This window comes from Cucumis melo, chromosome 6 (assembly GCF_025177605.1).
Source record: "Cucumis melo cultivar AY chromosome 6, USDA_Cmelo_AY_1.0, whole genome shotgun sequence".
NCBI lineage: Eukaryota > Viridiplantae > Streptophyta > Magnoliopsida > Cucurbitales > Cucurbitaceae > Cucumis > Cucumis melo.
Window position 1 is genome coordinate 14,955,782 of NC_066862.1, and position 16,297 is coordinate 14,972,078.

Consider the following 16,297-nt stretch of genomic DNA (forward strand, 5'->3'; position numbering starts at 1 on the left):
CATCATTTCATAACTTCCAATTGGTCTTTCCAGGTCAGAAACTGTCACAATCTAACTTTAAATAACACAATTTGACCCTTTCTTTCATGCACTTCATATTTTATTTTTGGTTGTTTTCAGGAAAATTTGTCACCACGTAGAAAACCATTGGAAAAAGATAATCCTGTTTGATGTCTAATTAAGTTTTGAGTTGAGTTTTCATTCATTCAATTGGTCACAAAAGATTACGATTTAATTAATTACTATACATAGATTTACTAATTTTTCAACCATGGGCGTCATCCCTATTAATTAACGTCAGACACAATGAAAGGTCATATGAAGTAATATTAAGGACAAGCAGGCAGTATGAACAAACCTCCTTAGATTGCCAAATTATTCTGTTTTTCTGATTGTAGTTTTAGAACTGTGGTTGACAAACTTGGATAAACTATTTTTCTAGGTAGTTAATTATGTTCCTGTTAAATCAACAAATATTAATTTATATCCCTAAATTTAAAAGTTATATCAATTAAAAATCTAATCTAATAATTATATCATCTATATACCCATTCTCTAAATTTTGTATAACAAACCTCATTATTAATTTGAAATCAAACAAACTCTTCAACTCTAATGAGCCAATCAATTTAGACAACAATTAATTATCGTAAGCTTCTTCAAAGGTTAATTTAACAAAATTGACAATTTAAAGTAAATGAATTGGTTCATGGATGATTTTAAGAGAAAATTCTGCCCACAACTCTGAATTGGTTCATGTATGAAAGCTTATAAATTTAATTGATAAAATTATAAGATTGACACCAAAATTTTCCAAACATTGAGTTGATACATTTACAAAAGTTAAAGAATTTGAAATAATATAATTATCAATTTAAAATTTAAATTAAAATAACCCCAAACATTAATATGAACGATCATACAAATATGAAAATCCCCCAAACATCAAGATATTTATTTACTAGGGTATGGCCTAGTGTGACACAGATGAAAAACGTTAATAACCTTCTCAACTGACTTCAAAATTGTGAAGAAGAGAAGCTGTAATACATACTATTTGACTTCAATTTCCAACCTATGATGTTCCTCCAGGATTTGTGCTCTGCAGCGGGCAATAATTTTAAAAAATATGACTCCTCTTCACGGGTTATTTGAGTTCAATGCTTTAATTGTCACACGACGCCACATTGCAGTGTCGGGATCGAATCTTAATTCCCATGTAGGCCAATAGTGTAAATTCTGCTTCAGTGTTAGAACTCGAGGCTTTCCGTTCAAGTGGACCGTCCTCACACGGACAAACTCCTCATGTTCTAGTTCCTAATCCAAGCACAAAATATTTATATACTCATAAGCATCTTCACCAAAGCGTAAAACAAAGATCCATATCATATATCTAAGCATCCAAAATTAAAGAATAGGAAAAAGTATAATGAAAAAAAGAAGATGAGTAGTCTTTATACAAATTTGAGGTACTTAGAACCTCCTCTCTCTTGAGCACACTCACAAGTCACACCCAAGCCCAAACTCACTAAATCAATGCTTAACTTCATCATATAACTAATTATTACCATCATAGTAGTATTCCTAATTCTATGGGAAAAATATTCCTAAAGAAATGCTTATGGTGAATAAAGGTAGCTAGCTAAATGGTGGTGTTGTCATTTCTCCACCCAACATAAATTGATAATGCACTGGTACAAGGTCTCAAAGACTATTCCATCCCCTCCAAAACTAGGAAAAGTCTAAGTCTACCTTACGCATTACCGTATTCTGATAGAAATGTTATTTGGGGCATTAGAGGATATATTATTTAGGAAAGGAGTTAACAGTTTTTTAGAACTCAAGGACGCAGTTGTCTTAGTGCAGCAGCTTGGTACATCTTCGTAGGAATAGTTTGGTTGCTCGGCTTGTCAGCTTGTTGAAATCTTCGTGGGTGTTTTCTTCTTCTTCAATATATATATATATATATATATATATATTGTAATTAGGAGATAATCACTTTTTTTGTTAGGGAGTCTACTCTTCTATCTTTTCATATTTCTTGTTCAAAATATAAAAGCATTGACGTAAGATCAATCTCTTGAGTCTTGATACAAAGTGGATAACTGGATAAGTGGCTGACTCGTTTAAGGAGAGTGGTGTTCTTTTTTTCTTTTTGTTAAGAGAATAATTGTTATTGATGCATGTGTTCACGTGGTTGAAAAGTGAGGAAGATTATAGGTTTAGAAGGACAAATCCATGATTTACAAGTATGAATAATATTTATATTAGTACTGTGCTTTTGGTTGAAGTAAAAAAAAAAAAAAAAAAAGAAAAAAAAGAAAAAAGAAAAAAGAAAAACAATTGCATATTGCCTTTAGACCTAAAAGGGAAAAAAACATTATGTTAATATCATGGATTTAACAACACAACAAAAAGGAACGGGAGAAAAAATATTGGGTGAATGTATTATTCGAAGTACGGAACGTACCTTAGTCACATTAACAAAAGTATCTAAATCAGGAGTTAGTTTCCCATTCACTTCAACTATCCATTGAAGAGCATAAAGACCATATCTATGTACTGGACTACCATGGCACCATCTGGAAAAGTGACGATGATAGTGTTAAGGAGCAAATATGCAATGTTAAGAGAACTATTAAAACATTACGGCAGTTGATATAAAATTTTTGACTGGGTTACTACTATCCAATTAATATGATCGGAGGTTTTAACTTGAAAAAAACTTGACAACATAAATTAATTTCAAATTTCAAAGGTAAAGGTAACAAAGATTGCATGTTATGTTAACCTAAAGAAGCATGGAAACGAAAGACAAGAAGATAAGCATAGACATGGTGAGAACGTTATTTCTAAACATTTAAGAAACAGACATGACAAGGACATGATAGATGATTTTTTAAAACCATATCAATGTTTCTGACGTCCAAAACTTGTTACAATATATAATATTTTTTTTAGAAAACAAATGAAATATGCAGAGTACCCTGAGACGGTGAAGAAATTAGCTACCTAGTTTGCCTAACATCAAGAAAAGTCATTTTTTTCCAAAAAGATTTCATACCTTCTAAAAAGACACTTGGAGTCTAATAATCTTTTAAACCCATGAGTGTTAGGATTAGCTTACGCCCACCTTGACTATTCGCCCAAGACGACATTTGACAATGCTACATTTTATTGAATAGGAAATAATGCATTTACAGTCAGATGCTTAAAATAAAAATTTGTTGTTTTTACCTCACAATTTATTATTTTTGTCCTACTTTCTTTTCAAGTACATTGTTATTTCAAAAGTAAATGAATATGAATAAAAGTTTGAACACTTCAATTCAATGTATTTGCACTAATGTCCCTTGCTCATTTTGTGCTCAACAAGTGTCTCACACATGTCTAAGCAATTGTTGAAAGTTCGAAACTTCCGTACACATCAGATAAAGACTGTTATCCTAACAGACATGTACATGTTTCATGGGTTACCTACCTCTAGGGCGTTTCAAATTAACTGCTCTCATTATTTCATTTTATGCAAGGTTGCCACACAAAAAATTGGGAATATCACCAACTTATGTCCTGATCCCATGAACCAATACCCCAAAAAGCCGCTAAATAAAGCAGTACCTTGCTACATACACCCCATGACCTTCTTCAGGAAGAAACCCAAGGGCACGCACTGCTGGATGTGGATCTTGAACAATGCACCCACACCAATTTATTATGCGGGTTGTGCCATTCCCATCTCTTACATCCGTTCCAACAAGAAGATCAATTTCATGCCCCTAAGATGGCAACAAACCATATATTCAGCACATCTACTGAAGAGCAATATCGTAAATATCATATAGACTGTTAATCTTGACAACATTCCTCTTTCCCCGCCCTAATAAGACAGCCAGCCTAATTTTTTTTTAAAAAATAAATAGAATAAAATAAGGCATATCATTTAGCTCACCTGCCGGAAAATAGTCATGTTAAGTTTTCCGTCGGTGCTATTGTTTTTGTCTAATTCCTGGCAAGCATTTTCTATGTCATAGAAACATGTAATTGGCTGTTTATTTATCGCCAAAACCATATCTCCTTGCTCTAGTAAATTTTCAGCCTTTGATCCAGCCAAACAACCTTTAACTCGTAAAACCTGCCGCCTGATTGGATCCTTCTTAACAAGATCCTTGGATAAAAGTCAAGAGACAGTTAGAACAAATGACAATTGTGTTAATACTAACAATATAGTCATTTCATAACTAATATGAGTGGCATAATTCAATTCATACTCAGATAAAGAAAAAATGGACTCTAGAGGAAATTCACCCGAATTTGCAATCAGAAGTTTCGTTTCCTTTTCAAATAATAACAAAAAATAAAAAAAATAAAAAAAGAGAAAAGAAAAAGAAAAAAGATCTCACCACATTTAAAAATATTTGATATATGATGATTGATGAAAGAGTGACATGTTCTAAAAGAAGCAGCTTTCACTGAACGGGAGATTTAGGAAGCTATATAACAATTTCTAAGAATGAGATTATTAATGCTAGCCTTAATTTCTTTTCTTTTCTTTTAATGAACGAAGTTGATTTTCATTGAAAATCATCGAAAGCGTATACAAGCATGCAAAAAAGGAAAAGCACATAAAAAGGAACCAAACTACAAGAGAAATAAGACTAACCAAATAAGTTACAGAATGCCAAACTATCCCATCGTTATTAATGAGAGATCAAGAGAAAAACTTTCTTCTGCAAGGAAATAAGGCAAGGTAATATACTCTCGTCTAATTTTTTGCTTTAGTTATTGATTTGTCTTAGTCGACTATTGTCACAAGTAGATGAGAAACACAATAACTTGATCAAAGGATTTTGTTGAAGTATTGATATAATTAAATTTACCAAAATCTATCAGCTTAAGTTTTTAGGTTGATTGGTGACTTAACGTGATACCATAGGAGGTTGGAGGTCCTCTGTTCGAACCTCTTTATTGTCATTTCCTTCCCAATTAATATCGATTTTCCTTTGTTGGGCCTTATAAAAATTTCCAAGTCCACAGATGGAGAAAGTTTTGAAGTATTTGACATAATTTACCGTGAACCATCAACTAAGCTTTTGGTTCATTGGTAATTTAACAAATTTTTATATTGGCGAGGAACCATTAGCATTAGCCAAACCACCTCAAATTTCCAAATGACACTTCATTTAGATCTTTGAAAAGGAAGCACTGCAAAACAACTAAAAAGACGGCACAAACAAACAAATATTATCAGTTTCTCCAAATTGATGCTAATCAGTTGGAATTAATTGTGTCTAACTTTGATTGTAAGGTGGGAGCTTTGCTGCCCAAATCTTTCTTTGGTCTTCTCCGAAATGGATAAACTTGGTCCTATCCTATGCGTTTTGTGCCCCCAACTGTGGAGAAGGTGGAGCCAAAACTTTGACCTTCGAGCAACTCATACCTAAGAGTAGCAGGCTTACTTTAATTAAAGCAACGTTGAGCAACCTATCAACCTACCATTTGCCTCTTCATAATATGCCTAACAGGGTTGCTAAATAATTGTAACGTCTTTTAGAAACTCTTTTTCAAAAGAAAACAGACATGGCTTCCAGTTGTTGAGATGGGAGAACGTCCTCATTCAATTGTCTACAGGTCTCCTTGGCTTGCACAACCTGAAGAGAAGGAACTATGCCTTACTACCCAAATGGACTTGGAGGTTCCGTGTGGAGGAATAGCTTTATGCAGAAAAGTTATTGATGCAAAATTTGGAACGACTACTGTCAATAAGGAGCTAGGAAATTTCTCTCAACAAACCTAATGGGGTCCTTGGAAATCCAACATGAAATTCAAAAATTGGGTGCACGCTCGCAGGTTAGTAAAATTGAAAATGGGGCCATAATATCTTCTTGGAATGACAATTACTTGAACCAAGCTCCATTGGCTTCTAGCTTCAATCGATTCAACAACATTGCCTGCCACAAACATGCCATAGTGAAGGACCTTTGGTTTGGTTTAAATAAAGGATCTCTAGGGATCTTCATCTTGGATACAATTTTTTTCTTTTCTTTTGTTGGGGGGTAATGATAAATGAAATATCAAAGAGTACAAAGGGAGATACATTCAAAATAAAGTAGATGCCAGATGAAAGGAAGGTGTACAACCTGAAGATGGTTAAGAACAAAAGAAGAAGGCCCAAAAAAAAAAAAAAAGGCGCCCAAGCATCCCTTAACAAAATTACTATTTGAAGGTTAAATATTGACCAAACTAGAAAAATACCTGCAACCATTCATCGCTCAGCCCAAAACTTCTAGCCTTTGAGAGCAATGTTGGATAAAGTTCCACTTCCAAAATTCTAACTAAAGGCATTGGCCTTTTCACTCCATTTATTAAAAGAGGAGGTCCATTTGCCCCGGAAAGAATTTTGTCAAGGACTTGGCTGATGGTGTAGATAGGAATACCTCTCACAAACTGATGATCTTCTGAAGAGCTGCAACCAAATTTCAACTGCATACGTGATCCAAACAGTCAGCTACAAAAGCAACGATCTACAACAAAGTTTAGTTGAGAGGCAAAACTTAATAACCTGAGTAGAAAAACTTCCCCAGATAGCTTGGACCCTCCCGTGCTCATCGGTGAGCACTCCCGAAAATGTACTGCCAAAATCTGATATAAAATTTTCATTGTCAGACATCATAATAACATAATTGATGGTCGATTACCATCATGTCCAAAAACTTTATTTACCTGTGTCAAGCTCAATTACTTCCATATTAGTTGCTCTATATCGTGGAGAATCAGCAGATCCAATATTTAATGCAGCACAAGGATTAGTTACAATTGATTTTCTGGAAGTTGCTTGCAGACTTCTGCCTAATCCAACAAGATAGACTGAATCACCACGTCGTAGTGCAGGCTCTGTTCAGGAAGAGTAAAGAGTACTCTGTTGAGGAGAAGTAAAGAGTTTCTTACACGATAAAAATAAAATTAAACAAAAAAAAAACACTTCTAATTGGACGAAAGAGAATCAAAGCTATAAAAATGAAAAAATGTGGATAATTTATACCAAGATAGAGTTATGAAAATGACATGATCAAAAGACAAACCAAAAGCTTGAGCTTTGTCATTGAAGGCCCAGTTGTTTCTCTCCAACCAAACTACCAACAACAATGCTCTAACGCATGGGCCCACAAAAGCCTTTTCCTCCCTTAACAGGTGGCCTACAAAGTATGAAAAAGAAGACTAAGAACATCAATGGGAGGGCCACAGCCCATTGAAGATAGAGAATTGGGAGCACCACAATGGCGAAAACCCTATGGAACTAGGCAGCGATGTAGATTATCGTGAGTAAGAACAGCCCTATGAGATAATTCCCACAGAGAAAAAAAGAAACTTAGTTTTCTTTGGGTAGAGAACAGCCAAAAAGCCGTCGTTGAACTGTGCCAGAAGAAGGCCTTTTGCTGGTGATGTCTTCAAGCAAGGAGCCAAGGACTTTAAGGAGAAAACACCATTGATACATAAGTTTCTGAGAAATTAAAATACAAATACTTTGGGGATACGTTTTCTTGTGGTTAAGCAAATACTGGCTTTTATCTCTCAAACAAGTAAATGGGTGCTGATCTCTCTGCATTTGGCAGAAGCTCTAGATTTGCAAGCTTCCTGCTTTCTTCTTTGTGGAAGACCTCATAGTCTGATTCTTAGCTATAGGAGTTATTATCTGTGGGCCTTTGTTTTTTTTTTTGGAATTTCTTTAAGTTATGTTTTGTTATTTCCCTTCTCTGGCTTCTTTGTTTCTGGTTTATTTGGATTTATATGTTTCTTGGATGTTCTATGGGATATGATGATGGCGCTATGGGGTGTTAACCTAGTTGAGATGTTCGGGTGCGTCTCCTGATCCTTCCCTCCCCTTTCTACGCTTCTCTATTTCTCTCGTATCTAACTCTCTTCTACTTTGAATTTTATATTTTATATTAACAAAGAAACTTGTCTCCATTTAAAAACAAAAAACTTTGAGGATACGTGTCATCAATTCTAGAGTGAGTTGGGTTTTAATACTACAATGCCGATTAAGTTATGGTGTGACAATCAAGTGCTCTCCATGTTGCATCTAACCCAATATTTCATGAGCGTACTAAACACATTGAAATTGATTGTTATTTTGTCCCAGAGAAAATATATCTACGGATATGGGAAGACTTGAGAACAACTAGAAGATATCTACACAAAAGTTTTGAATGGAGTTTGAATACCTACGTAACATATTGGGCAAGATTTTTTTTGTTTTGAAACAAAGACAAGCCTCTTTATTAGTAATAATAATAAGAGAAACTAACACTCAAGGTACAAGAGAGTTATACAGAGAGCAAAAGGGCTAAAACAGAAACAAACAATAGCTATATCAAACTCAGCAATAACAACGAGCTAAACAAGATCTTCTATCCTAGAAGCACAGATGAAAACTAAAAAGTAAACTAGGTAAAAAGCAATTAATTAAAATAGAAGTCAAAAGGAACCCAAATTAAGCTGACAAAATGCCCACAATAAGCTTTGAGATGAGTGAAGAGGGAACACCAAGAGAACAATGAACAGCCTTGCTGACTTTTCACTGCTGGCCAAGTGCATAAATTTTGACAATATGACTCAGGGAAAGCTATCCCTTTGCAGAGCGGACAAATATATAATCAGTCATTGGCACCTTATGGGAAAATACAGAAGCCCTTTACATGTTTGTTTCAAGAGATGCCTGTGTTGAACACCTTTTAATTCCCTAAGAAAAGGAGATAAACCTTTTAATTCCTAAGAAAAGGCGATTTATCTGAAGGTTCAAGGAAAACGACATGTCCTAAATTATCCCCCCATTCCGCAACATCACACCAGAAAGTAAGTGCACAGCCTTGATAATAAGTGCACAGCCTTGCCTCCTTTCCAATGTTGCTCGAAAGTAAAGGCCTTTCTTCACAATACTCCATCAGAAAAACATGTCTGCTAAGTAATTCAGCTTGCAAAGCAGTTCTAGAACCCATCTTTTCTTCATTTAACCCAATCTACTTAGCCACAGAATGATATTTGTCTAATTCTATCAGCAAGATTTTCTTTCTTTTAACTTGGCTTGCGCTGCAATATTCCAAGCTTTTACTGCCACTTTAACTGATCTCAAATGCTCATGAAGAATGTCCATCCATGGAAGTTTGAACTACTAACTGTTTCAGCAATAATCTGATATTAAAATCCCCACCTACACACCAGGCCACAGTCGAACAAGTAGCTAAGGAAGACAATTTGGGCCAAACTAATTTTCTTTCTCTGTATCCACAAGGACCATAGACATCTGTGATCCAGCAAACCTTTTTGCACAAACTGAGGCATTTGATAGACAGAGAGAAGCAGGTTTTAATTACCTCAGTTATCGAGATTATACTGTTGTCCCACATGATAAGAATTCAACATTTTCTGACTTGATGAAGCACTCCAGGACCAGAATTTTAGAGCTGTACACTTCCAGAAGTAAGCATTCCAGGACTAGACCTTTGGCGTTCTTGAAACGGTTAGAAAAACCGAAATCTCAAGAAACTTGACCCCCTGCACTAACAGAAAGTGAAGAATCAGGTTCTGGAACATTCTGAGACGTTTTTTCCAATAAAACTACTGAGTTGTCATCTGAATTACTTGGGCAAAATTCGATATTACTCAAAGAGTTGTTGAAATGGGCCACTGTTTCTTTATTCCCCTCATTTCATAATTCACAAAAGGCCTCTTCAACTACCGGAATAATGAAAACAGGGTTATTGAAAGTGGACCCCATTGCCTTTTTGCTACAGCTGTCTGACTAGGGTTCATCAAAATTAAAGAATTGGACCTGTACAGCTGGCCTCACATTCAATACTTCATCAACCTGACTGCCGGCTAATATATCATGGTGGAGAGAATTCGAATGGAGAGAGCTTGATAAACCGTTTTTTGAAGCATTAAATGGCAGGCTGACTGTCTTTTCTTTCTTCGAGGAATGATTTTCTCTCTCTTCTGGTGTAGCCTTTTTGTCTTCTAAGCGCATGAAAAGACCAACAGCGCACTGATTTGAATTTTTCCATCTGAAACAGGGCATTTCCGGCAGAAATTCAAGGACAGGATCATTAAAAGTGGACCCCACTGCCTTTTTGCAACTTGGGTTCAGCAAAATTAAAAAATGTGGCCTGTTCAGATGCCTGCACATTCAATTCGTCTTCAACCTGACTGCCAGCCACTGTCTTCGACCCCGGCGCCGGTGGGATGGTAAAAAAAAATTTCAAATGGATTTCTGCTTCTACGGAGAGTTGCAAACACTGATCTCGGGATTTTCTGGACTGATGGAAAGGAGGAATTAATATCTTCATCAAGCATAACTTCTCTAACTCTCAAAGAGAGAGTTATTAAAATCATCCTGAAAGTTAGGGGCTTTGAGGGGACTAGTAGGATTTAGGAATTCAAAATCTCCAAAATTATGTAGATATTTCCCTTCTTTAGATCAGTGATTTCAATCGTGAATGGCACAAAGCCACAAAAGTTCTTAACTTGAATCCAGGGTTCACTAACATTGATTAAACTCAGAGTTTTGGAGGCTATATCTAAGAGACCTCCAAAATGATCCCCAATGACCTCAAAGATAACAATTTTTGTTTGGAAAAGAACTTCCAGCCACTTTCGGATCAGTTTCCAGTCATCTGAAGCAAATAATTTTGTTATAATCCATAAATTTTCGAAATTGACCTTCACAACTTCATGATTCTTAATCAGCCAATGCTTCTGTTTTGAATGTGGAGGATGGACTGGTACTTGAACCTTCCTTTTTTGACTAGGAATCTGGCCAGTTACCTTAAATTCAGACCTTGGAACAGGGGAGTTGGAAAGACTTGATTTTACCATTTCAACATAACTTAGTTTCCTACTCAAATCCAGAGAAGGAATCTCGAAGGAATTATTAGAAAACCATCTAGCTTAATCCAGTTTTTCGACAAACTTAGAGCAAAACAGCTTCCAACCTTGCTTCTCATTACCTAAGCACTCTGATATAGAAGAGTCCCCTGAATATGGCCAGTGATCACAACTTAATATCCAACCCGACTTAGCTTGAAATTTTGAAATTCTCAATCTTCCTCTGTCAAAGTCCCCAAGTTTCCTAAAATGTCTGTCCACCGAAAATCTGATACGATCAATTAAACCTGACAGGATCCATCTAAGTTGGCTATTGGAGAGAGAGAGATGCTTCTGCCTGCTTCTACATCTTCAATAAAACAACGATCTCCTTCTTGCCAAATGCAATAGTGTGACTGGTCAATTTTACAACTAACAGCCTCCATGATGTGCTCCGAGACTTAATTAGGCATGATTAATCTATATGTTCCAGCTCGGAGGGGAGTGTTATGGTATATATGTAATTATGGGAGCTTTGACTATTGTTTAAGCAAGTTGGGTCTAATTGACATCTATGCTCGAAGTTGAGGGGGAGTGTTGGAAATTAGAAGCTAGTAGAGTGTTTAAAGCCCCAAGGGTATTTGTGTAATTTATTGTACCCTAGTTTTATTTCCTTTTTTGTCGGGGCTTATTATAGCCTATATACATTCTTCCTTATTGTACTCTTTTGATTATTAGAAAACAATAAGAAAGGCTTCTACCATGGTTTTTTCTCCCTGTACTAGGATTTTCCACGTATAACTTGTGTTTTCTCTTCTTCCTCTTTTTCAATAGTAAATATCTTTGTCATACTGTCCTTTACTATTTTTCAACCTTCTCCTAGTTAGGCGAGTCTTGTACACTTGTATGAGCGTGTATATATCTTCAGTTAATGGAATAGATTATTTTGATTCCCTCAAACCTTATGATTTCCATCTTTTATAGATAAAGCCATAAAAGTATAACAAAGGTCAGTCGCATCTTTCTTGCACAAGTTTTAGATTCGAATGGGTTCTTTATGAGAGAAATTTTTCATTCTGCTTTGTGTTTAGATTTCTACGGTTATGGTTCTGTTTAGCTTGATTTCTTTTGTTCGGAATTTGTTTTTTAGCTTGTCATCTCCTTTGTTGCCTAAGTTTAGTTTTTGTTGTAGCTGTAGAGTGAATTTATTTTTTCTTTTGCTCTTAGTATAAGACTCTTTTACTTTGAGCTTAAGACTCTTTTATTAATAATAAACAAAGAGGCTTGTCTCCCTTTGAAAAAAGAAAGTATAACATAGTTTAAAGAAATAAAAATGCGAAGCTGGAGAGGAAAATTATGTAAGACCCCCTATTATTAACGTGTACAAAAGAAAGGGCAGAAAAGTAAACTCACATGATAGCTAGGTGGAAAGGAAGGATTAAAAGTTGGAAATGCCGATGTTCTTGGGCGAAAATCCAAAATCCTAGATATACAGAGCAGAGCATTTTTTTGAGATTAATAACTTACCTGAAGCTGAGAAGGTGAAGGTGGCAGTGGTAAGTTTCGGTCAGGATGAAGTAGAGTGGTATAAATGGAGCCACAACCGGAAGAAGGTGGAGTCGTGGGAAGATCTGAAGGCTAGGATGTTTTAGTTCTTTCGGGACACTAAACAGAAAAGTTTGGGAGCAAGGCTTATTCGCATCCAACAAGATGGATCATATAATGAGTATGTAAAGAAGTTTGTAAACTACTCAGCACCTCTACCATATATGGCTGAAAGTGTCCTAATGGACGCATTTTAGACATGGTTGGAATCGACTCTCCAAGCCGAAGTAGTGAGTAGACACCCTCAAACGTTGGAAGACTGCATGAAAGAAGCCCAACTGATGAATGATCGCAACCTAGCACTGAAACTGGCTAGAGCTAAGTTGGAAATCCCAGAACCAAAAGGGGGAGAAGCGTCCACGACTAAGACCCAACCGGGAAATGACAAAAGGATATTAAGGAAGAACGAATTTCAGATAAAACAAATCAGAAATACCTATAAAAGGCAGCTACCAAAAAGGGAAACCACCGGTTAAAAGATTGTCTGATGTGGAATTTAGAGCACACTTGGACAAGGGACTATGTTTTAGGTGCAATGAGAAACACTCTCATGGACACCATTGCAAAGTGAAAGAGAAAAGGGAGCTGATGCTCTTCATCCTTAATGAAGAAGAAAGTATAGAGGAAGGAGAAGTTTTGGAAGCGAGAGAAGAAGAAAGGGTGGAACTACAACAGTTAGACACTATAGAAGAAGCTGAAGAGGAGTACCGTGCGCTTACCAGCTTATCAACAAAAGGCACCATGAAATTGAAGAGCCATGTGAAGGGAAAGGAAGTGATTGTGATGATTGACAGCGGAGCAACACACAACTTCATTCACCAAGCTTTAGTAGAGGAAACGCAGTTACCATTGGAGAAAAATACTCAATTTGGTGTTACCATTGGGGATGCCACGAGACGCAAGGGAAAAGGGATTTGTAGACGAGTTGAACTCAAGCTGAAGGAACTGACAGTGGAGGCTGATTTCCTAGTAGTAGAATTGGGAAAGGTAGATGTTGTCCTGGGGATGCAATGGCTGGACACGACAGGTACGATGAAGGTGCATTGGCCAACATTAACAATGGTGTATTGGATAGGAGAGAAAAAAGTAATACTCAAGGGAGATCCATGTCTCATTAGAGCGGAATGCTCCTTGAAAACAATAGAGAAAACATGGAAAGTGGAAGATCAAGGATTTCTAATTGAATGACAAAATTATATGATTGAAACTGAAGTGGAGTACGAGGAAGAACAAGGTCTGCGTGGAGAAGGGGAAGAGTGGCCAATGATTAAATTCTTACTAAACCAGTATGCCGACGTTTTTGAAGACCCGAAGGGGTTGCCACCCAAAAGGACCATCGACCACTGCATCCTAACAGTACCAGAACAAAAGCCAATCAATGTACGACCCTATAAATACGGCCACGTCCAGAAGGAAGAGATAGATAAGTTAGTAACAGAAATGCTGCAGGCAAGGGTGATACAACATAGTCACAGCCCCTATTCAAGTCTGGTACTGTTAGTAAAGAAAAAAGATGGAGGATGAAGATTCTGCGTTGACTACATGAAATTGAACCAAGTCACGATAGCTGATAAATTTCCTATTCCAGTGATTGAAGAACTGTTAGATGAGCTACATGGGGTCACGATTTTTTCGAAGTTAGACCTAAAGGATGATGATCTTATCACAAGATCAGAATCAAGGAAGAGGACATAGAGAAGACGGCATTCCGCATGCATGAAGGCCACTATGAATTCCTAGTGATGCCTTTTGGCCTAACTAATGCCTCGGCTACCTTCCCTCATGAATCAGGTATTTAAGCCATTCTTAAGACGTGGGCTGGTTTTTTTTTATGATATCCTCATTTGCACTGATATACTGAGCATGGAAAGCACTTGGGGATGGTGTTTGCTATGTTGAGGGATAACCAATTATATGCCAATCGGAGGAAGTGTGTGTTCGCACATTCACAAATCCAATACTTGGGCCATACCATTTCTGAGAAAGGGGTGGAAGCAGACCAGGAAAAGGTCAGGAGCATGTTGCAATGGCCCCAACCTAAAGACATAACTGGGTTAAGGGGGTTCTTAAGGCTGAAGGGTTATTATAGGCGATTTGTCAAGAGGTATGGTGAAATCATGGCTCCCGTAACCAAACTACTGCAAAAGAATTCGTTTAAATGGGATGGAGAAGCCACTCTCGCCTTTGAAAACCTCAAGCTAGCCATGACCACAATCCTCGTGCTAGCCCTACCAAATTGGTCTCTACCTTTTATTGTGGAAACGGATGCCTCGGGCAGTGGTTTGGGAGCAGTACTCTCTCAAAATGGCAATCCTATAGCCTTCTTTAGTCAAAAACTATCCCCAAGGGCTCAAACTAAATCAATCTACAAAAGAGAACTGATGGCTGTAGTTCTTTCAGTACAAAAATGGAGACGTTATCTGTTGGGAAGGAGGTTCACGATTATGTTGTATCAGAAGGCCTTGAAATTCTTATTGGAACAAAGGGAGGTTCAACCTCAGTTTCAAAAGTGGCTAACCAAACTTTTGGGTTATGACTTTGAGATATTATATCAGCCAGGACTCCAAAATAAGACTGTCGATGCACTTTCAAGAAAGGACACTACCCTCGAGTTGCAAACTATGACCACGACAGGAATTGTAGACATGGAAACCGTGGCAAAGGAAGTAGAAAAAGTTGCAGAGCTCCATAAAATTGTGGAACAACTACAGAGGAACCCTCCAATCGAAGGAAAGTATAAATGGGAAAATGGTAGACTGCTATATAAAGACCGAGTAGTACTATCGAATTCATCATCTCTCATCCCTAGCCTGTTGCACACGTTCCATGACTCCATTTTAGGAGGTCATTCAGGGTTTTTAAGAACCTACAAATGGATGAGCGGGGAGTTATATTGGATGGGAATGAAGGCTGACATTAAACGTTATGTAGAGCAATGTGAGATTTGCCAAACTAAGTATGAAGCCACTAAGCCAGCTGGAGTTCTTCAGCCTATTCCTATCCCAGATAGGGTTTTAGAAGATTGGACTATGGATTTTATAGAAGGGCTGCCTAAAGCTGGAGGAGTGAATGTGATCATGGTAGTAGTGGATCGACTAAGCAAATATGCTTATTTCATCACTTTGAAACACCCATTTTCAGCAAAGCAAGTAGCAGCTGAGTTCATCGACAAGATAGTGAGAAGACACGGTATCCCTAAATCTATCATCTCTGATAGAGACAAGATCTTTCTTAGCAACTTCTGGAAAGAGTTATTTGCCACTATGAGAACCATACTAAAGAGGAGCACGACATTCCACCCACAAACAAACGGACAGAGAGAGAGGGTTAATCAATGCTTAGAAACTTACCTAAGGTTCTTTTGTAATGAACAGCCAAGTCAATGGGATTAGTTTATACCGTGGGCAGAGCTATAGTATAATACGACTTTCCACGCCTCTACAAAGAGAACACCTTTTCAGGCCGTCTATGGCCGCCCACCCCCACCAGTACTATCTTATGGAGAAAGGAAAACGCCAAACAATGAGGTAGAATCATTGTTAAAAGCAAGAGACTTGGCCACTAATGCTTCAAAGGGAAATTTATGTGTGGCCTAGAATCGTAAGAAGAAAATGGCAGATTTGAAGAGGAAGGAACTCAAATTTAAAGTGGGAGACGAGGTATTCCTAAAGTTAAGACCCTATAGACAATGTTCATTAGCAAAGAAGCGATCTGAAAAATTAGCTCCTAGGTACTATGGCCCTATCGGATCACTAAGGAAATTGGAGCGGTGGCATACAGACTTGACCTTCCACCAGAAGCAGCAATCTACAATGTGTTCCACATCTCCCTG

At 37.1% G+C, this 16,297-nt stretch overlaps 1 protein-coding gene across 5 annotated transcripts in view; it reads right to left on the reverse strand.

Moving 5' to 3' along the window:
* Positions 1–809: 809 nt before the first annotated feature.
* LOC103496840 (protease Do-like 7) overlaps positions 810–16,297 on the reverse strand; it is a 59,692-nt gene continuing 44,204 nt past the window's right edge. For 4 of the 5 annotated variants that reach the window (XM_008458848.3, XM_051085518.1, XM_008458850.3 and 1 more), the window contains 8 exons: positions 7,080–7,193; positions 6,721–6,891; positions 6,560–6,639; positions 6,253–6,480; positions 3,950–4,165; positions 3,619–3,776; positions 2,471–2,582; positions 810–1,317 (listed from right to left, as the gene is read on the reverse strand). In XM_008458848.3, coding sequence (XP_008457070.2) covers positions 1,141–1,317; positions 2,471–2,582; positions 3,619–3,776; positions 3,950–4,165; positions 6,253–6,480; positions 6,560–6,639; positions 6,721–6,891; positions 7,080–7,193 — 1,256 coding nt within the window. In that variant the 3' untranslated portion in view covers positions 810–1,140. The remainder of the gene's footprint in view (positions 1,318–2,470; positions 2,583–3,618; positions 3,777–3,949; positions 4,166–6,252; positions 6,481–6,559; positions 6,640–6,720; positions 6,892–7,079; positions 7,194–16,297) is intronic. The other variant, XM_008458849.3, reaches the window with a different exon arrangement.